The sequence below is a fragment of the Bombus huntii genome, chromosome 7 (genome assembly GCF_024542735.1).
Source record: "Bombus huntii isolate Logan2020A chromosome 7, iyBomHunt1.1, whole genome shotgun sequence".
NCBI classification, from domain to species: Eukaryota; Metazoa; Arthropoda; class Insecta; order Hymenoptera; family Apidae; genus Bombus; species Bombus huntii.
The window spans coordinates 7017609-7043875 of NC_066244.1; the positions used below are offsets into that span (position 1 = coordinate 7017609).

Here is a 26267-nt window from a genome sequence, read left to right on the forward strand (position 1 = left end):
TTTTAATAGTATACAAATAAATATATCATCGTTTAAGAAAGGTAATTCACATACAACTGTTTATTGAGACATGTAGAATACATCTGGTCATACACAAAAATCTTTGACACTTTAAATCAAGCTCCTAGCCCGAAAAAGGAACCATTTCAACATTATTTTAAATTCATCAATAATTATTACGTTCAACTACGTCACACTAAAATTAGGGACAACTTTTCAAATTGCGGGAATTAAAAAAAAGCAAAGCAATTGGAAGATGATGAATAATAATAATAAAAAATAATCTGAAAACGCAATTATCAACGTTAAAAGAATTTGGTCGTTTGAAATTTGTTGTTCACTTTTAGCCGTGGAGCTGACACGTGGCATGTGTGGCGCGAGAAACATAAACCATATATATGTTCGTGTGAATAGTGTTACGTACATTTTTTTCCTTTTTTTTTTTTGTTTTTTTAAATATTTTTCTTTCATTTTGTTTCCGTACAATTCTTCATTTTTGTTGATTTCCTCATTAGTGCTAAATAACATCACGTCACAAAATGCATATCCGCAGGAATATAATATATAATATATTTATATATAATTAAAAAACACGTCTTTTTGGGTCGTTATTAACATAAATTGAGCGACCCAAAAATCACACAACATCCGCTTGACACGGGCCAACCAAGAAGAGTCAAGTTCCCAAGGATGTGTGCCGCAAATTAGGGCAATGACCGGGTAAAAGGGTGCGCGCGGCTACAGCATCGTCAGCCACAGTGGTGCATTATCCTAAATGCGACCGATAACCCCCAGGCACCCCAGCTGCCACACCGGTCAATTGTATAAAATAGCAAAGGATAAATGATATAATATTGGGGCGCCTTAACGCTGGGGTAGGGCCAATATCGTAACGCTAGTACCTAGATCAGTCTAAAGTCTCGTCACCGTGAACTGCCTCCGCTTTTGCCAGGTTATGCTTCCTTGCCCCCGCAAGCTGAACTTTTCCTCTTTTTTCGTTCGCTCGTTTCTTCTTTCTTTCTTTCCTTTCTTTCTTTCTTTCGTTCTCGCATACTTGCTTCCCATCTGCCTGCCTTATACAAGTATATAATCTTCCTCTATTATAATTTCGAAGGAAAACCAGAATTTATATTGAAACGTTATTGTGTTACAAAAACCCACTCAGTATAATTAGCAATATCATTCTTATCATATCGTTAATATTAATATTATTATATCCTTGATATTATGTTTTTATAAATAGGATGTGTAGATAAGTAGAATAGGTAGGTATAAAATATGGTAAGTGAATAATGAGTTACGAGGAAAAAGGACTAAAGAAATGAAAGGTAATAACGTTGATTGGCATGGATAAGATCAGTAATTTTTTTCAACTGCTGGCTTTTCTCTAGCTTCCCTCTATTCTTTCGCTTCCCTTCTTCTTCTTCTCTTCCACTCATTTACTCGCCGATTCACTCAGTCGTACACTCACTCGTTCACTCTCGCCCTCTTTCTTTCCTTTTTTATCCACTCCGATGTCCTATCAACCATTTTCATTCACGCACTTCCGTTCTTCCTTTTTCTTACGTCTTGCTTTATCTACGTACCAATCGCACGCTCGTTCATTCCTTTTCTCTCTACTTGTTTCATTTACACGACCGCATGACCGGGGACAGGAAGTAGAAGTGAGGGAACTTGGATCGTTAGTTTACAGCTGTGTGTCATCGTTACGAGATTTGTATCAATGACAAAATAAAATCGGACTTGAGTAATTATGAATAAAATGTGCAACAAAATATTCGTCGATACGAGAGTTTAAAACCAATCGACCACTATATATCGATAGTCTGTTGTTTGTGGAAATTGATCGATTAAAAAGCCATCAATGAATAGGAATCGTGGGCATGTTTTGTTTTTTGCCTGGTTGTTTAATTCCTTGACATTCCTTTTATTATTCTCACACGGAATTGCATTTCTTTCATACCTACTCCTGTATGCATTGTATCCAACGAGCCCGAAGTTTATGCTAGTTTTTTTCGTTGATGCTATATACGATAAGACAATACGGTGATATGCAGTCACTTCGTTACAAATGAATTGATCTTTCTCATCTTTTATCTACTTTTTTCGTCACAATTCGGGGGTATGTGTAAAACGCTATTAGGCTTCGCTTATGTTTTTCATTTCAATTATTCTCCAGAACAGGGGGTGTCTGGGCTCCAGGGACAGGGACCAACTATAGCCCGCATTTGCAACTCTTACTAATTAACTAACAGGCTAACAATAACAACGAGTCAACACTCAAAATGTGTGCTGTATGTGTTCATGCATTTGTAAACGCTGTGTACACTTTACACATCCTAAATCAATCCGTGACTATCATTATCAAATTCGGTAGTCAGTCGCTCTAAAAAGAAACTTGCCTACGTGTGGCAAAGATTCCGCGAACATAAAAATTTTGAAAGTAAAATTTAATATAAGAATACAAACGAAACATATAACATTTTTTCCCCTATTTATTTCGTTCGGCTGTACGCATTCAACGGTTCTTTGTTCGATTCTCTAACTACGAAATAGAAAAAACAAAATAAACGGAATAAAAACGAGAAAGAATAAGATTATAAAATAGAGACAATGAATAATAAACCTAGAAAACAGATATGTCACCGATTTATAAATTCTAACTTTTCCATTATTTGGACGTTTTCATTACAAATTTTCCTATACAAACGAATCTTTTACTAAATAATTTTGTTGCCTTAATAGCTTTAATTTCTTCAGTCCATCCGTTCGTTTTCATCATCTTAATCTACTCTTTCCGTACTTGGTACTCTAATCCTTACTCCCGATCGTAATCGAACAAATGAGAAATATTTTCACGCAGAACCGTTGATTTCTAACGTTTCACATTCCATCTTTGTAAAACCTGCCTGACTCTTAATAATAATAATAATAGTTTCACTGACTGTACACATTATAGACCAGCAATAGAAGGTCTAGTGGCGCTTGGCGCGCTCCACGCATCACACGTGCATACGTGTGCGCGTATACGTGCACACGCAGCCCACACAGCCTACCCACACACGCACGCACACACAAACGCATGCACGCACACATCACGCATACACTACATGCATATACACCCGCGCACCGCGCGTGCACACACAGACATACGCGCACACCATACGTAAGCACGCACTCGTAAAACGTGTTATATAGAATTTTCTCTTTCTTTACTCTTGTAAAAAGAAAGAAAAAACTACTTAAATTGATCGCTACAACGATAAATTTGTAATATTTCATTCACGCTGATAAACCAATTCACTCGTTCTTACAGCCTTTCATACCAATCTCCTCCTCGTCCATATTGCCATTTTTACTTCCGCTTCTTCATTCTTTCCTACATGCTTTTATTTTATCCTTCCACGTCCCATCATCACATGTATCTTCTTTCTCTTTTCCTCTTGTTCTTGTCTCTCCCATATGTATACTCCTCTCCTTGATCTATCCATCACGTACACGCATTCTCGCACATACACACGAAAATCCAAATTGTAGCATAATAAAATCGCAGGCTTCCGTGATTTTTCTTAATTAATACAAGCCATCACAATCCCAATGTCAACATCGCTGATCTTTGTATCACTTGGCAGTAAACAATGTGACAATGTAGTAGTACTTAGATTAGTATATATATATATATACGTGTATATATATGTATGTGTATATATATATATATATGTATATATATAGTAATAGTACGGGGTGGGTTGTTGGGTGGTCACTCCGATGTAATAATTAGTCCCAGTGGCACATCACTGTATATATAATCACAACAACAGCGGGCGATGGTGGTGACGCCTAGTACGACGCTTCACGCGCTTCCTCATGTTCCTTCGTCCATTCGATCATTTGATGATTAAATAGGCATAAAAACATTTACAATTGCCAAATTTTATAGAGTAAATAGCATTATACGTAAGTTTTCTATCTCCTCTCGATTGATCTTTCCTTCTCTTCCAAGTTCCTCCGAACATTACTACTCTTTGTTTCCTTCCTTTTTTTCGTAATTACATTTTGCTTTCGTTGCTTTTCATTTTGCATCCTTCTTCGTACATTACAGCAACTCCAATGTATATACGTTGTTTGTTCTTTCGTTAATTCTCTCGCCGTGCGTGCTTGCGTGCGTACTTAGATGGGTGCGTGCGTGCGTGTTCACTCACAGACTTGTAGAAGTTAGCTCCATGACTGATAGGAGTCTTGATACCATTCGTGATCATCGCTGGAAATACCGCCAAGTGTGGCGGCCTTACCTCCGAATCCTATGTCACCGCCGCCACCACCACCACTGCCACCATTCACACTCGCCAATCCGTACGCATTGCCCAGTGGTTGTTGGGCGAGGGGTTGGTTTCCCCAGTTGCTCTGGAAGCGACGCTTAGATTCCCCCTGGTTCTGGTGACCCCCGTCAAATTTTCGTTTACCTGCTGTACAAAGAAACAAACAGATCTCTGTCAAATTAAATTTTCTCATTGCGATAAACATTTGTCTCGAACCTTTTCAACTGCGACAACACAATCTCTCCCGCCCATACACACACGCTCGCACTCACGCACGCATGCATCCGTTTTGCCATTGTTTCGAATCGCTCGTTCGAATCGCATGAGTACGTGTGCCAAGACTGGACTGTTAAATGTGTAAAATAAAACGGAACAAAGCAATCTATTCAATGATACAACCGAATGATATTCTGCAGAGTGTTATTGATCGTTCGATATATCAACGAAGTGACTGAAGAACGTAACTAAAAGTTAGTGCTATGGGAAACATATGACGTTGATTGGAAGAAAACCAGTTAATCGACTCTAACTTTGGGAAAATGTCAGATATTTGGAGATATTACGATTGAACGCGTACCGAAAGTGGATATTATCTCGAGAACAAATAGATTCTCGTGGTTTTGAACAATCTATCCGGAATTGGAGGACTGGAATTCGTATCGCTCTGATTTAAAGTAGAAATGACAATTACAAAGAAAATCAAAGTATAACACGGTAACAACTACTCCATTTAATGTAACAACTGCACTTTTTAAAATATTCGATCGATCGATTGTGATCATTGCGCATTTACATTTCATTCAGCCACTACAATGTAAAAAAAAATAGAAACGGTTGAAGATTTAAAAGAAAAATGTAAGGAATGAAATACAACTAACTGTTTAAGACTATAGCTTCAATGGGCACGTAATTTTATCGGACTCGCATTTTCCCAAATACGTTAGAACAATCTCATCAAATGTTTGACACTTGACCGATTTGATTCGTCATGACTTTCCATTGAAACTATACCCATCGAATGAACAAAAGGAAACGAAATAGTAGTAGAAAGTACAGAAAAGAAAGGATTAAATGTCGCATAAAGGAAAGTAAAAGAAGGTAAAGCAAACTAAGAGTAAATATAATTAATTAGATTTTACGAGAATATTACTAATTTGCAATACGTGATGCAAAATTCGAACGATGATCGGAAGAAGCTTAAATGAAAATGTCTATTGATTCTCGCACACACATGATGAGACGTGATTAAAAAGTAGAACTTTTAGTTGATAATAGAAAACGAAAAATAAAGAACAGGAAAGAAAGAACTATAGTGAAAGGTGAAAGGAAGCGTGAAGAAAAGAAAGCAAAATAGAAGAAAAAAGAAAGGGGGGGGGATGATGGATAGGAAACAGGCATATGGCAATTAGCAAATACTGATAAAAGTGATGATAGAAATATAAAGAGAAAAATAGCGTATGAAAATAATGTTAAAAGATGATTGATTTATTGTGGAGATACAGACCATCCTCACCTGGTAAACTTCCCTTGGCGCGGACCCCCCCACGAGCGGACAGCCGCTGGACCCCACGAGCCCCTGAAGTTGCGGGGTTGCGTCCCCCCCTGACTGGCCCACGGACTTGGGGGCCACCGACTCGGCCACGCGGCACTACTCCACGGCCACGTCCAGCCTGACCAAATAACACAACACCCAATCGTTACCCTATATGACATTTCTTACATTCCTAGTATAGATTTGCGTATATTCACGATTCTATAATACTTTATATTTAAATTTTACGCGAACTTGGACAACACAACCGTGTATCCTCTCGGCTTTCCTTTATCGACCCCTTTTCTCTTTTTTAACTAGTCATTAACAATTAACATCCTATATAACATTTCGATCGACTTATTGATCGTTTGTTCATAGATAATCCCTAACACCTGATTTCGTAGTTACTTACATACCCGAATTAAACAATTTCTTTATTCGACGATTAACCTCACCGTTTAAATTTCATTTTAGAATTAATACCCTGTTGTATATATATGTACATTTGATAACCACTAAATATATTCATACACGTATTATATACAAAAAAACGTACACGTAAACGTACAGGTACAAATTAGCATGTATATGTATATACTGATACAAAATGGTTGTGTATGTACGCGCTATAAATATGTATAAATGTACTTACGTACATGCGCGTGGGTGCAAGCATCTATTTATTTATACGTATATTATATGTATATGCATACGTATATACATGCAAATAATACATACAAAATTATGCGCGCGCGTGGCCGCATATAAGCGCGCGCGCCCATATGTGTATGTATATGTGGATACATGGACTGGTAGGTGTGTAAATGGTTAGGTGGATGTATTTAATGAACGATAGCAAGGATTGGTAAAAGATATGATATGCGTTGCACGAAAAGCGGAAACAAGGTAGGAAAGAATATGATAAGGATAATCTAGGAAAAGAGCTGGGTAGGATATGAGGTAGTTATTTATATATGTGTATATAGATTAGTCAAATATACACAATGGCATACAGAACGATGCAACGGATGTAGGGTTCACCTAAAACCAAATCTTACTAACCACATTTTTTTACAGACAGCAGTAGTATTAGCAGAATTATCCAAAGCGGAAAGCTTATTGTATTGGGATGGCGAAGGAACTTTAAGCGACACAACATACTGCACTGTCAGCTAGAACAAAATTCAACAAATCAAAATTTAAATAGTATAAGCAGCGTAACATCACACAGCAGGGTATTATACAATGTATAAGCATAAGCGATATTTTATATATGTACATCGAAGCAAGCAACAAACATCAAGAGTTTCATCATCGATGCTAGAAATTACTGGCAAGTACAAATCTCGTCATCGTTTCCTTTCTTTTTTCTTTTCTTTCCATTCTATACTTTCAATTAGCTCTTCATCTCTATTCTATCAGCTTCCTATGTCAAATTGTAATTCTCAATATAATAATATTATCCAGACGCATGTAGACATGCGCAACCACGCATAAATATGCCACAACAATGTATAAGTTTCTTATGAATGCTACATCAATCTTAAGCTATCGAATATATCATATATACTTTTGTCTTTATACAGTCTTTCCTCCTGGCTCTGTTCATAGCCTATGCTACGATAATAAATACTACGATAACCTCTTTTCGCAAACATACCAAAATTTTCAAATAATATCATCTAATAAACATTTATGCGAACGATATCTAATGAAATACAAAATGTGGACAAATTTGTAATCCTTTTTAAGAATAGAAACACCATAGTGTAACATATTATACATATTACACTATAAAATTATGAGTGTGAAATAAAATTTTCACGAAGAAGGAAACAGAAGCGCGTTCTCAGAAAATTGCAGATCCGCATTTGGACTGAAAAGCATCTCGAGATAACCATCGTCTTTTCATATCTTATTATTAGCCAAGTAGGTTCAAGATAAAAATTATGTATATGCTAACATCCTACTGATGTTACTGGCAATACTGAACAAAGCTAATATCATATAAAGAGATCAAATATAATTGATACGTCGCGTTGCGAGAGGCACACTATGTACGAGGGAAAACGGTTTAAACGAAAATATGAAAACTATTTTAATTCTAACGATACAGTCAACGCTCAACCTCGCGATCAATGACAATACACACGCATTCGTTATCAGCTGATTAATATCGAGGAAGTAAAGGTCGATGTCGAGAAAGCTAATTTTATTTTTTGAGGACGAATCGATACTATCACGATATGAAGACAATAAAGTTGAAATAAATCCGAATCTTATATACCTATTGAAAACAGAAATTGTGAAAAAACTTCATCTATCTATCTGCTCATCTGCTTATCTATTTACCGACATACCTACCTACCTATCCATCTATCTATCGTATTGAATAATTTAATTATATGTCCTATGATTAGGAAATGAAATAATTAATCAGTTTGCAAATTAATATAATGATGGTACAGTTGTAATAATATCCACAGAGTATAGTGTCTTACTTGGGCATCCCTGCAACTTGTTATATAAATATATATACATATAAATGTACATGCACAATGTGTATATATATATGTATATATATATATTTAAATGTATCATATCCGAGCCACGAGACTCACACGTCGCTCTCTTCGGAAGGAGAAACTACAAACAGGTATATTAAACACGTCCTGTACTCAATTACATCTATTTACAATAATTTACATGTATATTATCTATTTTGCGCATGCGCACATGTTTATATACATATGCATGTACGTACACGTATAGATATAATACATATATGTGTGTGTATATATATATGCATGCACGCGTCCACACGCTTAAACGCACATATACATAGATACATACATACATACATACTTGGTGGAAAGAATGTAGTGAAGTGACTTTACCTACCTACCATTCACTCGGAAGACTCATGGTGAAATCACTTTTTTAACACTTCAAGTTGTTTCAATGTATGCCACACTATAAGAGAATTTTTTATAAGAATCTTTTATAAAAAACACGATATTCAGTTGACAAACATAAAATTTCAATGGTTTGTTAATCTACTAATCAAAATGTTTCTTAATCACATTTATCCCTGGTTTTTTTTCTGTGCTTATCGCACATTTCAATTCTAATTACATTTCTTCCACCCTCGACATACTCGTATGTACATACATATACATATATATCACATACTACGAAACGCATAGTAGGAGCTCTAGTAATATTTTTACCTACAAATAGAAGTTCTTCAAATATTAACAATATGGTGAGCAAATATTAGGAAAACTTACAACACTATATGGTTTATATGTTGTTTTGACATAGAAAAATATGTAGAAATACAAGGAAAATCGTACCTTTTCCATTCGTTTGTTATACATGTCTCTATTTATCCCTCCCTCTTGTTATTATATATATCTTCAATGTTTTTTTTTCTTTTTTTCCGTTCCTCTCTCACTTTCCTGTATTCTAATAGCTTTTCCCGGCTATATTGTTATTGCAAAATTTTGGAATGGGTCTACCATGGCTCAGATATGATTAGCAAGCAATTTGAAAGTGGCAGTGTGTTCGACTTACAGGATAACGTTAGTCTAAGCGATGGAATTAGTAGTAGATGTAACAAATATGTAGGACATTCCACGCCCCCCTCCCCATCTTTCTCTGCGCGCGCGCCCGTAGTCTCACATCTTTCTCACTTTCCAGTCTCTAATATACATATGCACACTGTCTCACAGATATACATCAATTTTATTGCAATGACATTGTTTTCTAATCTTGTGTGAAAAAAAGATTCCAAATGTATCTCAAGCGCATTCCATTTGATTATTCTTACAAAGCTTTACCAAATAAATGCAGAATACATCTATTACTTATTTCGTGTAAGCGTTAAATCTGAGTATAACCAGATTTATACTCATAATTTACTAAAATAGGCTAAGTAATGAATGGGAGAATGAGCAAATAAAAAAATGTACATATAGAAATAGATGGGGACAGAAAAAAAAATATATAATCTATAGTATATACACATATGATTATTCAAACACACAAAATGCAGACATACATTCACGCATTCATGACAGGTAGCACACGTGTCGTTGGTATAGAAACACTTACATATAAGGATATGCACTAGTGCGCGCATCTAAATTATATGTCCACGTTTCCATGCTTATACGTATACTTACATCGGTAAATAACAAGTTAATGCACACTCTGATTAAACGATAAAATGGGCAGGTTGTTTGGAGAGAGTAAAATGGATTATATATTATGTATGTACTTGGGATACATCCGCGAACACTGTGCCACAGTCAAATTACTATTGATGTGTGTATATATGTATATATGTATACATACATATACATATACATATATATATGTGTACATACAGACACACACACATACATACATAAATATTAAAAAAGTAATAATGATTCAATAACGGAAACGACTTTAGAACCATTAAAAAAGGCGACCCACCGGTTGAGGCTGCCTGCCTCTCCCTCTGGCAGGTGGCGGAGGCGGCGCGTAATCGAAATAGTAATCTTCGTATCGATAATAGTCATCGTAATATGGATCACTGTAGCCACCTCGATAATCCCCATAACCGTAATAGTCGTAATCATAATCTATAAAAACACACATTACAAATAGACCCAAATTTAGCCACGATATATCCAATTGACAACTTATTCAAAACTAATACTCGTGTTTTCTATGAGAAAAGGCATGCCGGGAAAAGATGGTTTTAAAACTTCAATGATAGGAAACAAAAAAAAGAAAAAGAAAAAAATATACATCCGAACATTACATATTGCGATTTTATTCGCAATCGTATATATATAATATATATATGGAATATCAAATAATATAATTAAAATCATCACGGAAACATATATTACTTTCACTATATAACAGCGATACTGCAAAGAAAAACTCAATAATTACCCTACCACCATCACGTATCCTGGTAAAAACTTCACGCCCTATTCGGATCGTAGAAAATTGTTAGTTTGTAATTTTACATCAACCCTGTAAGAAAGCTCTCTTCTCACGCACACGCACACACGCACACACACACACAGTCTCTCTCTCTCTCTCTCTCTCTCTCTCTTTCTCTCTCCCCCCTCTCGCTCCCTTGCTTGACTTCTTTCCTTCATTCTCAATTCATTCAAATTGATCAAATCGTATGTATCGTCACTGTACAAGTGGTTGATCTAATTAAAATATCACAACAGAGATAATGATATGATTTTTTGCAATTTTCGATGATCCGATATGAGCGTCTTTACAATGTTGGATACATAGTTCCAAAAGAGAAAAAATACAAAACTCTACTAAATGGTACTCTACTACTTTCCATTCGTAATTCAATATCGCATCTTACCTATTTCCATGAGAGCTGAAACCAAATTTATTGAATTTATGATGCATACGAAATCAACAAAATACACACACTTACACAAAACGAAGTAGAACAAACAACATAAAAAAAGTAGAGAGAGAGAAAAAAAGAAACTGAAAGACATTTTTCTTGGCAATGCGTATAATTATACACCGCCACAAAATAAATCTCACTCAAATATTATTATATGTAAATACAAAACAAACAATACACATGCAGTTACTTCTTTTTCGAGTGTGCGTGTTATGTGCGTCTGTCTGTCAGTCCCTGTTCATCTGTTGCACGCGCGCACACACGCGCGTGTGTATGTGAGACATAACAGGTATCGCAGGAAGTGGTAGTGGTAAGGCAATAAGGTGCTCTTATTATGATGCTAAGCCACACGTGGCATACATATGCATAATCGTACATATGTATGAGAACTCTTTAATGTTGTAAACTGACCGACTTTTGTTCGACAAACTATTTCGTAAACCCGATTATTGTGTACTGTTTACAGAGTTATGCACTGATAAAAACAACAATCGAGGAAAAGAACAAAAAGGAAAAAGAAAAAGAAAAGGGGGAGTAAGAAAATGAAATACTGCATAACAATTGAAAATGTAATCATAATAGGCTCAGACCAAATTCGATTTACCAGATTATTATACAAATGCAGCTTTCAGGTTTAATAAATGAATGAAAAGGTATTTCAGCCGTTAAGCACTTTCTCACTACACCTTCTAATATGATAAAAGACAAAATATACACAAGTTTGAATCTTTTTCACTTTTAAATTCCCTAGAGTATATCAAAACTGTCCTGGTTTTCCATTTGAAAATTAAACATCTTTATTCTCAAACAAACGTGTATATCTAATTATATACTCAATACGATTTCATGATCAATAAACAAGTTGAATCGAATAAAATACTAGGGTCATGGTTCTAGAGGTAAAGAAAGCAAGGTTTAAACACTAAGGATACGATATTATCAGTTGTTGAATATATCTGTACTTTTGTTCTCACGTATGTAACATCATGCGCGTAAGCTAAGGTATGTAGTGAGATAGTGAAAAATCCCCAAAAGCATGCGGGATGTTTATATTACATAACATTACCATAAGAAATCGATATAAACGATCTAACAATGATTTGTGTTTATATAAATCTGAAAAATAAAACATTAGTATTTTAAATCTATAAAAAAGTTCGTTAATAAATTTTTTAATCGTCACATTTTCTTAGCATCAACAGATTGATATTTTAATTTGACATATTTTACAATTTCAATCATCTAAGCAATCCATTTACGTAATATGATTTTTTCAGATTTTGCATCATATAGGTATAAACTGAATCCATAATTTGTTACATGTTAATAATATCAACGATTTTATAGAAAACTTATACATAGAAAATTAAATATTTTTACAAAATTAAGATATGGTCTAAGCCTAAAGATGAATCAAGTTGACTGCAAGCGAAAACAAAAACTTACTTTAATAGGAACAAAATGTGTACATATACGTAATACACGTTATTTCCTTCTATGTGAAATATTATTAAAGGGGTGACGAAATGCAATTAAAGTGTTACATACAAATACATGAATATATATGTATAAACACGTGTGTATATGTTTAATTCCGATTAAATCTAGAGAAATATCAACGAGCGCGATAAACATAAAGACGGATCGGTACTTACCATAATCGCCTCTTCCCATTTGTCCTCGCATACCTGCGCCAGTACCTCGAGGACCTTGTCCTGGTCCGCGAACTGGCATAGGTCCTCCCATCATGCTTGGATGCGACGGAGATCCTCTGTGCAATAGAAAATTTAATTATTATGTAGAAAAATGTAAATCAACAGATAGATTAGGATTAAAATCTGCATCGAACAAATATATTGAATTTACCCGCTTCGGCCCTGAAACATTTGCATCATTCTTCGCTCCCTAGCACGAAGCATTTCTTCTTTTTTCTTTTTATCGGACGGTGGTTTCGCAAGGGATACCTCGATGTGAGAACCTCCGATTTCTTTCCCGTTTAATTCATTCATTGCCTAAGACAAAACAAACAATACCACATCATGTCCGCATTATACCAAATATTCATATTAAATGGCTTTAATTTATCAGTAATGCCTTACCTTAACGGCATTGTCTCTTTCTTCAAAATGGACGAAGGCATAGTCTTTGATCTTTTTTACTCTTTCGATATTACCATACTGTTCAAAACTTTCTTTCAATTTTTCTTCCGAACAGTCTTGTGTTAAATTTTTAACATACAAGACGCGTACCTAAAGTATACAATTTAATAGGTAACCAATCGTATCATGACATTCTCACAGTGTATATCAATTATTCACCTTAGACATGGTTTGTTCGTCAGGCTCTTCTTGAGGATCAGCCCAATCAACTATGATATCACAGCCCCATACTTTGATGCGACCGGTACTTAGTCTTCGTTTGGCTAAGGAAGCAGCTTTGTGAGATTCATATTCTAAGAAGCAAAAGCCTCTATTTTTCTTCTTGTCATCCGGTGAACTGTAGATAATCACCTCGGTCAGACCAGCTACATGATGAAAAATTACACAAAATAGATCAATAAATCTCAGCATAACATAAAATTAAGTAGAGAAAGAGAGAGAGAGAGAGAGAGAGGAGGGGAGAAAGAGAGAGAGAGAGAAATAGAGAGAGAGAGAGAGAGAGAGAGATGTCTACTAGTTAAAAAGAAGAAAAACAGTGAAGCGGAGGAAGACGCAAAGAAAACGAGGATGAAAAAATTAAATAAGAAAGAGAAAAATAGATAGATATAAATTATGTTGAGTCGTCATTTCGCAAACATATATATATATACATGGGATATACATACAGGGAATTCCAGGATGGATAATACAACTGAATAATAAGTTATTCTATTTGAATATAAGAAGCCTTATATTCAAAAAAATTGAATTGGACATTTTTACGGCAAATTCTGAACTGAATATAAACCTGATACAACCGAGCAGAGAGTTATTCAACAAGCAAAACTGAGATGCAAATATTAAATAAAATAATTCTATTTTAGATCTCGTTTTCCGAAAAATTTTACTTTTTCTCTTTCAATTTATCTCTGCCTGCTGAGAGATTTCTACCTGTCCTGAGACACCCTGTTTGTATCAGCAGCTGCATTAAGTAATCTTACACATCGCGAATTATATGAATACAAACAGTTTGAATCACTGAATTTCATTTTTTTCAATACGTTACTAATGTACCCATGAAACGGCCTAGAAGGTAATTAAAAAAGTAGAAAAAGACAGTAAATGATAAAGAGTGAGGACGAGAGAGAAAAGAGAGAAAATTTTATAGATATGTTTATCGTCTAATTTACAAACTGAACGATTCATTGAAAACATCAAAATATCAAAATTAGAACATCAAGTACATCATTAGATATTAAATTATATTATGAAAATTAATAAAATGACATGGTTAAAACGGGAAATAATTACTTTTACATGAAACATGATTGTTTTTACTTAAGGATACATATATAGCGTGTGTGTCATCAGGTGTGTGTATATATACACACCCATGCACACGAATCATTTAGTACTTGCCAAAAATAAGAAAAACAATATCGAAGCGGATTGTAATTCTAATAAATCATCAAGTTATTAATTACTAATCAATTAATTTAATGTTATTTCGTATCTCATATATTATTTCTAAAAAAAAAAGATATTAATTACGATGGTAAATATGTGATGAAATTATTCTGCAATTAGTAGTTTAGACATCGTCTTCTTCGATTCTAAATCTGATTTTGAAAAATTGTTAAATTCGATTGACGGACTTCATCTTTTTCTACTAATACAAATACTCACGTCTAAAATCTTTGTCCTCAAAATCTTTCTCCCGATCATAAGCAATAAATTATCTTCGTTTCTCGCAAAATCTATGTTTGATACTGAAAGACGAACATTTGCTACAATCGTAGCAGATTTTGAGAACATGGTATGTACACGTTATATCATACAAGGAGTTATAAAACCCTTAGTTGAATGCGCACACACGCTTAAATGAAAAGTAAAATACACTACAAGTACAGGTATACAAATACCCCGCTTCTCAGTAGACATCTGGCCATATCCTTCAAGTACACACAGAACACAAATTACTTTATAACAGGAATGTATCTAGCATGAGTGGATTACGTCAAGTTAAAAGATACACTTTTAATTATAATACATACACATACATATACGTTAATATGTTATTTGTGATAATACGCGATCCGTTATAACTTGTATACGTGTTAGTCCACATAATGTATATGTGTTTATAATATAACGCACACATGTGATTATACGTATACGTGTATGTATGCATATGCGCGCAATAAAAATTTAAAACTTGAATATAGAATTAAGTAATCTTCCCACCAAAATAAATTATAAAACATAAATTTCATAAATTACGGCTAATATAATTTATACATCGTCAAATAAAAATTCAATATTCAAAAATACTTCTACATATGTAAAAATACCCCGAACAATGTTTCAAGAAGACAGGAAGAAAAGAAAGGATACTTGTAAAGTTCTATTCGCGTGTCACCGAATCGAATAATTTGTAAAAATCTCTGAAACATGTTTGTAAATTTTGATAGTTTCTGCTCTCTATCCTGCTCTATCACCATGTGTTGCTTAGTTATACAAAGGAATAATAAACATAGTTAAAAACCGAAGAATATACTATGATTAAATGAAAATATCATGCTATTAGAATTTACATGCATCGCAGTGATTGATTTACGAATATAGAAAAGATTGGTCTTTCGTGAAATTGTATGAGAGTTGAAATCTTTGTCAATTAGTATTTATAAATACAGCTAATATCATATACGACGTATTTTCCAAACTAACAGTAGCATCTGTAAAAACAACCAAACTATTGTTTCTCTATAAAATGTTATTGTTCATTAACTGTCACCATTCTCTGTTTTTTTCTTTCTTTTAATTTAATCCTACTCTCCTTCCTCTCAGTTTAAAAGTTGGTTTGTACACGTGCGCACACACGCACACACGCACACACACACGTAAACTCACACACAGAGTATGTATGTACACGTGTATAAATGAACATACAACATGGCATCTGCTAGAAATGCACCTGGTCTTAAAGCAATAAAACGCGCGCCTATGTGTATTTAAGTAATTCATCAGTGAAAAAAAGAAAATAAGAGAGAGAGAAAGAGAGAGAGAGAGAGAGAGAGAGAGAGAAAGAGAGAGAGAGAGAGAAAGAGAGAGAGAGAGAGAAAGAGAGAGGGAGGGATTGTCAGAGTAATTCAGATGCCTTGTGACCTTTTTTCCCCATAAATTCTGATTATTTAACCTTATGCCTCTTGAATCCAATATTAACATTTTACTTTATCATGTTTTGCCATTATCTCCTCTCTGAGTCCAGACTTAAGTATTACATGCAAGAATGCTATTGCAAACACACATATAAGTGACAAATATCGTACACATTCATTCAATCACTCGGACTGATTTTACATTCGTAACAAATACATCAGAGGAAATTAGAAACGAGTAGAACATTTTTCCATTGAACAAAATGCTACATTTTACCAGACGTTGATAGCAAAGTTATCCAATATAGTTTAAACGGGTAACACACACATGTAAAATTCTTATGATTGTAAACGATTCCACGTTTATTATTGCTACTCTTGATATACTTTCAGTTACTTCTCTTTTCTTTTCAGACCTTACTCCAATCTTTAGAGATGTTTTCGCGTCCCAAAATCAATCATACAAATAAAAAATGTTTTCATCGATTAGGTATATAATTTAAAGAAAGTAAATATATGAAAAAAATTGTATACACAACGTACTATGACGAACAACTATTTAAAGAGCAATTATTCATATGAAACAATTGAAATTAATATTCTGGACGAAAAACTCGAGAAACACAGACACGACTATCAGAACATTTAAGTTTCATACATATAATAGTGAGATATATTATTTATATATATACATATATATATATATTTATATTATATATATATTTATATATTATATATATAAAATAATAAATTAAATGTCATGATTGTGGGACACATTTTAATATAAAAATTCGTTAATCAATTACGGCCAATTTTTTATCCAAAAATTAATAAACAACATAATATGTAGTAGCAGCATAAAAATGAAAAATTCTTTTCGAGAGTGGAAAATAAAAATTGACAGTGTTTGTGGTGAGAATGTGTGCGAAATGTTTTACAGGTGGAAAAATATATTCTATGACATATGTATCAATTTGAGAAGGAATCTGCCTAATTGGTAATGATGCAAGAGGGTAAAATTAACCCACCTGGCACCTCTAACAAAAATCGGATACAAATAGCCGATCGTTAAAAAATAAGAGTTTTATCCCACCATTTTTTCCTATAGAATTTTCTTTGGTTACTGCTTGCTGATTTAAGGACAATTATCAACTTACGTGCGTGCTTTGTAAATTCTTCGAACAAGTCATCTCGGTCTCGATTCTTTGGAATATTTCCCACAAACAAGCGGTGATTGTTATAAGATACGGTAACACCAATCTTTTTCCCTTTCCGAATCTCATAATCATTCAGCTGTAAGAATAATGTGGAAGGAGAGTGCCAATTAAGCTTGCCTTTTATAATTTCACCTGCTTATTGGCTGTCTGAACGTGGGATATCGTGAAGCGACCTTCAGGGAAATTATATATGTCTTATACGAAGGGAGAGGGCAAGCATATCAATAGATGAACATGGAAAATTAAACTGGAATTAATCAACGTATATCGTCGGTGAATTGGTAAATAGGCAGGTAGATAAATAGATGAGTAGATGAATACATAGGTGGGAGATAAGTATGTAAGAAGAAAGGGAGGTAGGTAAGTAGGTAGGTGGGTAGACTGAGCTATGTACAAAGTATTCGAAAATGATTTTTCACAAGCATCGTAGCGTTACTCTACGTTCTCCAGGTCGGTGAAAATGTGAAAAAGTAACCGTAAAATTGTCTTTGACCTTGGAATTCAAGATCAAATTATTCTTTTTATTGTATCGTCTTTCATTCATCATGAAGATTAAAAATTCCAAAGGAACTAGGGGTCGTGACTCAACCGTTCTCTCTTAGAAAACGATATTGAAGTTCCACTAGTTTTTAAACTCACTTTATTCATGCAGTTCGTTTGGAAAAAATGTGAAAGTTCCATTAGTTCCCAAACTCACTTTATTTGTAATATGCTTACATTTTACATTCATCTGCATCATTCCATTTTATAGATGCAGAGGAAGTAGCATCTATTGTGGCACTTAGATACTCCAGATCTACCATTATATATCCCATTTCTTCCTCTCTCGGTATTTGAACAGACTTAGACGCACATTTCTCTATTGCAGTCAAGTTTTAACCCAAAGTTACACATTGACTTTAGACGATGAAAACAATTAGTGTCAGAAATTCACTAATTTCTAAATAAAGTATTTGGATCATCGTGGATGGAATGCGGACCTGCTCCTTACTTGTGGCTTTCTTCTGCACCAGTTTTAACTTTGTGAATTTCTTTTTTTGGGGAGCGATAAAAAAATTGTTTATGGTTCCGGTGAATAGATTACATCCGTTGAACAATTAAAATATCGAATTGAATATGGTTTTCATCGGTTAAAGTCAATGCGTAATTTTTAAAAGAAACTTGAGCGGAATATAGAAATGCGAGTCTAAATCTATTTAAATAGCGAGAAATAAGGAAAAAAAAAGGAATAAAAGGAATATATGGGGCATGTAATAGCGGATCTAGGGTATCTACATACGACATTAGATGCTATTTTTTCTACACTGACAGTAAAATATAAACATGTCACAGATAAAGTGAGTTCGAAAACTAATGAAACTTCCATATTTTTTCGAAGAGAACAGTGAGTTTTAGACCCATGATTCCTTTGAGACTTTGGTTCTTCAAGATAAGTAAGATAAAACGCAACAAAAAATTGACCTTGAAATTTAAGGCCAGTCGATTTTGCATCCACTTTTTTACAGATCTTCGCCGATTCAGAGGTGTAGGATAATACTACGATACTTGTGACAAATCATGTTCGAATACCCTGTACAGACAGTGCAAGACTGCTTCGCAAAGTGCATACCTGCCTTGCACTGAAGCATGTCTCGCGGCGAGACTGCTGCGTGGCGAGATCAAAGATGCCTCGTAGTTCCTTACTCGCTTCCTTTGGGCTTCGCTTGCTTGCCTCGCGTTCTCTACGTTAGGACACGAGGCAACTCGAGCGAGGCAGACTCGCGAGGCAGACTTGTGAGGCCGCCTCGCAGTGTCTGTACATAGCTTTCGATAGCTAGATAGGTAGGTAGGTGGATGGGAGTGCCTGTCCGTTTGTTAGCGAGCCAAACGCCCCAGCGGTCCACGCATATCTCCCATACCCCCATGCTCGAGGTCCAGTCATGAATCGCGTTAACATGATGCAAAAATTGATAACAACCACGCAGGACAGCGCGCGTTATTTTCATTAATTTTTTACCTCAATGTATAATTTTAATAATTGTACCATACTGAATTGCTTCCACATTTTCTCTTCTAACTAATTTGTCTCTTTTTTTCTTCTTTTCTTTTGTATTGTCAATAACAAATAAAGAAAGAATAAATATGACAAAAAGAAACAGCAAAGAAAATATAATGGAAAAAAGGTAAACTAAACTATACGTTCAAATCGCCAAAAAGATCAAAGATCAAGACTGATCAAGACTGATCAAGACTGATTGTGTAGGTATGTGTGTGTTTACGCGCGCAAATATGAAACTGTGTGATATGGTACGCGTGTATGATAGGCAAAGGACGAATGGCGTTGATCGTAGTGGTAGTAGTGATGGTCTGGTACTGGCAATGATATGATACTGACCCTATAATGAAGTTGCAACGAAACGATAATGGTGGTGATGGTGGTAGTGGTGATGATGATGATGAAGATGATGATGAAGATGATGATGATGATGATGATGACGACGATGATGATGATAACGATTACAGCGACGTCAACAATAGCGGCAATGGAAATTCAGAGAACTAAACGGAAAGGAAATGCTAGAGGGAGAAAAAGAAATATCAACTAGGAGAAAAGAAAGGAAATATAATGAATAAAAGTAGGAAGCATAGAACTCATAACTCAACCTAAATATGCGAGGAAAAGAAGACTTGGACCAGAGAGGTGTTACTGTTCACTAATAAACCGAGAGGCAAGGAGACTGATCAGAACTGAAGGTGTCATAGGTAACTGAAGATCACACGGTCGCACGCACGATCGTGTATTTTTTCTTGGATGCTCCATAACTCCATACCATCTACAACCACTACTTAAAAGCTACCACTCGTAAGTTACAATACAGGTAGACAGGTAGGTATAGGTAGATAGGTAGGTACACACGCCTCGAATTCACTTTACCTGTTAATTTACCAAATTCCTCCAGAATCTCCTCTTTGCCTTTCGATTTTGGTATGTTCCCCACGAAAAGTCGTAGATTAGGTACGCTAATGTTTACTTTCAGATTCTTGCCGGGTTTTATTTCGTGATTATCGAGCTGTGGGATGAAGAAAACAAACACATGCCTAATATTGTTCCAATGAGATACACTTCATGTTTTATCTACTTGCGATAAACAAAAGAATTTAGGAAAAATTTTTCAAAATATGCAATTTAGTAAAATAATTAACATGGCCTGGTTCCATGAAAGCGAGAAAGTGGCATGCGCTTTGTCGCTCGAGTCTTCACAATATAGGAAACCGGCGTTCACGTATGTGCTCCTGTAAACAAATTTTAAGCCTACCAATTTTCAAAATTTTGTTACAAAAATTGTCACTGTCCAACGAAAGTCAACCAATTAAGTAGATATACCCCTAACCAATTAAACCACGCGAATTTCTTTTTTTCGCATCGTCAATGTTTAGGAAAGTTCTCCACTCCCAATTTTGCCCACTGAGCAAAGAGGAGAGCTGGAAAAAGAAACTCATCCATAGGACATCATTATCGTATGCATGTATGTATATACACACATACATACGTACGTACGCATATACCTATGCGCGCGCGCGCGCGCGTGTATACATGTGTTCACATGTGTTTTTATGTATGTGCGTGCGTGTGTATATGTCTACATCTATGCGTGTATGCATATATATGTACATACGAGTATGTGTAATTTGCGTGTATGTGCGCGCGCGCGCGTGTGTGCCTATACTTTTATGCATATGTGCATTTATTTTCTGTTTTGCTGCTGTTAAGTATTTGGGATGTGTTGGGCATAATTATATACTTAAAAATATAAATTAGAGGTCAGGAACATATATATGTATAAAATGAATATGTGGATTGTTCCTAACTATAGACATTGAATCTCAATTTTGTTACTCTTTACAATTAGTGAAACAATGCTAAAATATTTACGTTAAGACTACAATTAAAAAAAAAAAAAAAAAAAAAAGGAATACAGAAAGAAAGAGAAAACGCAAGTCACAACATAGAACAAGCCACATGGGAATATGAAAAAAATGTATTCGAAATGTTTAATGCAAAAAGAAAAAGAAGAAAAGAAAAAAAAACATGTTTCATACTATTTTCGATTCGACGAATTTCAACAAAAATTCGACGATTCTATCATCGCTTCTTTTGAAAGAAGTATTAAAACGATAAATAAAAAACTCAATAAAACATATTACAGAAACAGTAAGAAACCAAAGAAATATAACATATGCAATATGTTTAAACATTTCGAAAAGTTACTTATTTTGGTAGCAATAACAATTTTGTAACATTTCTAAAGTTCTTCTAAAAAAAAGTGAAGGGCATTGATATGTTCATAACAAGATGTTTTAAACTAGGAAAACAGAATTGTACGCTTCACAAACATGTACCTACATAATGATAAAAAATAATTTGGAAGATATCTACATACCTCTCTAACAGCTTGCTGCGCAGCCTCTCGGTTAGTAAAAGTGATAAACGCATATCCTCTATTGCAACCTGCCATCGGATCCATCATTAATCTTAAATCCCAAATTTTCCCACATTTTTCAAACAAAGGGATTAACTCATCTTCGTACATATCCTTTGGAATTTTTCCACAAAATACCTTTCATAAAAACAGAAGCATACAAAATGAGATAAAAATGAAAAGATTAACAATAATTGTATTAAAAAAATAGAAAAGAGTATTAGGAAAATGTAACTCGATCAAACAGAAGAGCAATAACTTATTGCTTTACCTCACAGCCAGTCCCTGGTGTGGGACCTTCCCAGTTTGGAGGAGGACCTCCATATTTCCGTTGTCCTGTTGTTACATCCAAAGGGTACCCAGTTCGTTCAAGAATCATCTAAAGTATGTTATTAGGATATTAGTTTTATATCTTTTTTATAATTCAAGTAACTCTGTAAATAGTTATAAACATCAAACTGACAAAATAAATATTTACCTTTATTTTGTCCTCATCCGGTGCTTTTGGAGCAGTACTGGTACCAGTACCCTGTCCAGCTCGACTTTTCTGTCTATAGGTTTTCATTACACCACAAAGGTATGCAGATTTATTTGATACGTGCTCTAAATTAGATTCAAGAAACTGTGTGAGTACATTTAATGCACCATCAACTGGAAATTCCTTTAATGCATCTAATGCTCTTTCATCCAAATCTACATGAGCTAATTTTCCTGTTTTATAAATTTCATCCAATTTCGCAGCTACTTTTTCATCCAGTCCGTACTGAATCAATTTTGAAAAATCTTCTGTCCTCTCTACATATTCCATTTCCTCCTTAGACTGTTTCTCTTCCATTTTTATCTCCCCATTTCCCTCTGCCATAGCTGCAACATATTATTTTAATTATCAGAACAACATCTTTGGTTTTTCCCTTGGTTCATATTGCTTTGTTTAAATTTATATCATCTTGGTTTATTATTCCAAAATAAATTATGCTTTAAATTATTATTCATTATCACTCAAATATCTACAAATTTTAAATATTTGGCACAAAACACTGTTATATGTGTTATAGCATTTATAACATCTGCCATGTTATAAATTTGTTTTCCTTACTTAAATGTTAAAGTACAAAGTATTAAAAATATTCAGATATTAAGAGCACTCATTAATCTATATAAAAAATATTACTCAACATGTCTTGTATGTAATACTTAAAACAAATTTCAAATTCTCATAACTAGTTACAAATATCATCAGCAACTAGTAATCAAGTAATTGAAAAACAAACTTACTTATAACTGTTAAAAACTTGGAAAACTTTTGTTTTTTGCATAAAAAATTTAAATCTCTTCGACGTATTTTTTAATAATATTTATTGTATACTTTATAACATATATGCAAAATCTTATATTTTTATAATACTTAATAACATTGTTCATACACATTTATACTATACTGAGATTTTTCAATATCAATATTTGAATAACTTTTTGACTAGAATATCAGTAATATAGAACATTAAAAACAATATATTAGAAAAAATAAGATAATATATACAAGATGAATGTATAAACATATAAATAAATAAAACAAAAGGAAATAAATGAAATTTGAAAAGGAATGTTAATACACCTATGGTCGAAAATGGAGTAGATGAAATAGAGGCAATGTAATGAACGTGATCGGAACGCCAACACCACTACTCGACATATAACGCACAGTCTGTACAATTTCCCGCGTTTACAAACGATCAACATATCAAAACTTTAAGATATCATCGATTGCTTGGTACAAAAAAATAATAAAGAGATTTTGATGAATATCATCGATATATCATTATAGACATTTTATACCTACTCCTTAATTTGAAATATACAATAAAGAAATGACTCCATTATCGAACAATGCACTTTAAACTAAAAGAATTGAATTATTATAATAAAAAATAGTTTGAAAATAATGCATTCACAGTAATGAATACGCAACATGGAAATTTTGCTCGAAAGGAAATGTAATTGGTATTTTTTGCATATAGCTTGCCGGCCGGCAATAGACTTGCATCCATATTTCTTGAAGGATGCAATGCACTTTTACACTCACGATAACATCACACCCGCTGTTCTAACTAACCGATTTCTGCTTGTGTTTATTAAAGGATTATTAAAGGAGCACACTACATAAAAATAATTCACGATATTCATAGGAAGAATAATTGCATATACCTTGGAAAGTAAATGAACAAAATCCTCCTGTGAGGAAATGGCGATAGACGTCAACGTGATTGCAGACTACGGGGTTCACAAAACGACGCGCAAAGATACGCTCGAACCCAGCGACACGAGTTAGCCATTTTCTTTCGAAGTATATTCGCGAATTCTGATTGGTTCATGCAAAAGGTTGAGAAGAAAAAGTTGACCATGCAATATGCACTCATGAAATAACGAATTTCGTACTTGAAATCTGCATGCACAATATATTATGTACGTATCATTCTTCCACGGGGAAATTTCGATTACTAGCTAATTTTATTCGTTTCAAATTATTTTTAATAGATAAGAAACAGATATGTACATATATATAAAGAGAGATAGGTCTACTTACGTACATATGTATACGCATAAAATATTTTGAGACTAACTGACAATGATTTACATATGCTAGAAGTTCTACTTGCTTCACACAATTTTTATATCGTACAACCAACCTTATCTTTTACTTTTATTCAATAATGAAGAATTTAAGCGTAAAATTTCACTACTTCAATCTACTACTACGTAAATCGTATGATTTTCGTTATTATCAAAATAGTAAACTCTACTTACTTAATAAAAACAATCATTACAAATGGTTTTGCGGAATATAATCTAGAAATTCGCATGATTTCAATTCACATATTTAATACATTATTTATTTGAAATAATGTTAAAATAAAAAATAAAGTTAAAAAATTAAATAAACCCCAAGACTAATGATAACAAAATTCGATACCATTCTTGAAAAAAAAGAATATGTACGTAATTGTATGTAAAGTATAACGTATATCTTTAGTCTTAATCTCTACTTGATATTAATGTAAATGTAGTAATACAATCTATAAAATACGTAAAAATATTAGTTATTTATTTAGATAAAATGGAAAAGAGATCAGAATTTATAAGAATATTAAGCGAATCAGGATTAAATGTGCCATAACCTCCGAACATAATAATACAATATAAAAGTATACCTGTACAAAATTTGAAATCTTCACAGTATTAATTTTGAACAAATTATAAAACGAAGCACCAGATACCACACAAAACAGTCACAAGCTTTTAATTGATAGAAAATTCATATTACAGAGACCACCACCGTTACACGAATACAAACTTGCATATACTTCTGCTCACTTTTACGTTGTATGTAAACCGTGTAACCGTGTGTATTAAAAATTGCATTTAACACTTGATAGTATTGGATGAAAAGTAATGCAGTAAATTTAGTCTTGTAGGCACTTGGAAAGCTCCGATAATATTGCAGTGATGGTGACGGTAAGTGAAGTAAGCCCGGGCGCAGCGTTTTGATATCATGTAGTGCCTACATAGCCGTAATGCATAAATTGGACTGCCTCGCTGAAAGAGAGGTGCAAGCCCTACAAAACCAAACCAGTTTCCTCGGTTGCTTGCTTGCTTGCTTGCTTGCTTGCTAGTTGCGCCCCAATCCAATCCGATTCAACCGCTTACCTCTCTTCGCGGTATATGCGAGCCCCGCCTTAGTCAGGCTCGTCGCTATTCTCCTGTATCCCTGTACCATTCCTTCCAATTTTCTTTCTCTTTTTTTCTCTTTTCATCTCTTTTCTTTTCTTTTCTTTCTGTTCCTTTCCTCTTCACTCCTCTCCTCTCCACGTCCTTTTTTCCTTTCGTTTTCATAAAACATTTCTGCAATTTTTCACTAATTCATCTTCAAGCACAGTCATTTTCGTTGCAATCCATGTATTTCCTGTCATTCCTTTTCTTATCTTTTATTGCAATTTTATACG

At 34.1% G+C, this 26267-nt stretch overlaps 1 protein-coding gene across 11 annotated transcripts; it reads right to left on the minus strand.

Moving 5' to 3' along the window:
* Positions 1–31: 31 nt before the first annotated feature.
* Positions 32–26266, minus strand: LOC126867791 (heterogeneous nuclear ribonucleoprotein Q). 11 transcript variants are annotated; one of them, XR_007690420.1, is made up of 14 exons: positions 25476–26266; positions 22745–23130; positions 22538–22645; positions 22228–22404; positions 17747–17882; positions 13612–13817; positions 13393–13542; positions 13160–13305; positions 12949–13064; positions 11243–11257; positions 10336–10484; positions 6916–7025; positions 5833–5989; positions 4315–4463 (listed from the first exon to the last, which is right to left on the minus strand). XR_007690420.1 is itself a non-coding variant. In XM_050622720.1 (13 exons), exons 2-13 carry the CDS (start codon positions 23126–23128, stop codon positions 4216–4218), a joined length of 2004 nt encoding a protein of 667 aa, XP_050478677.1. In that variant the 5' UTR covers positions 23129–23130; positions 25476–26265; the 3' UTR covers positions 32–4215. The 11 variants fall into 11 exon arrangements, 9 of the variants coding, with proteins under 9 accessions (XP_050478677.1, XP_050478681.1, XP_050478679.1 ...); XR_007690419.1 differs by having other exon boundaries at positions 4319–4466; XM_050622720.1 differs by lacking the exons at positions 6916–7025; positions 17747–17882 and adding an exon at positions 20721–20856 and having other exon boundaries at positions 32–4466; positions 5824–5989; positions 25476–26265.
* Between the last annotated feature and the right edge of the window lies 1 nt (position 26267).

Excerpts from the sequence above, each read along its gene's own strand:
- LOC126867791 (XM_050622720.1), bottom strand. The coding sequence starts at position 23,128 with ATGGCAGAGGGAAATGGGGAGATAAAAATGGAAGAGAAACAGTCTAAG. Across the intron at positions 22,646-22,744 it reads CGGATGAGGACAAAATAAAG|ATGATTCTTGAACGAACTGG; the intron begins GTAAATATTTAT and ends AACATACTTTAG. Across the intron at positions 13,818-20,720 it reads GGAATTTGGTAAATTAACAG|CTGGTCTGACCGAGGTGATT; the intron begins GTAAAGTGAATT and ends TTCATCATGTAG.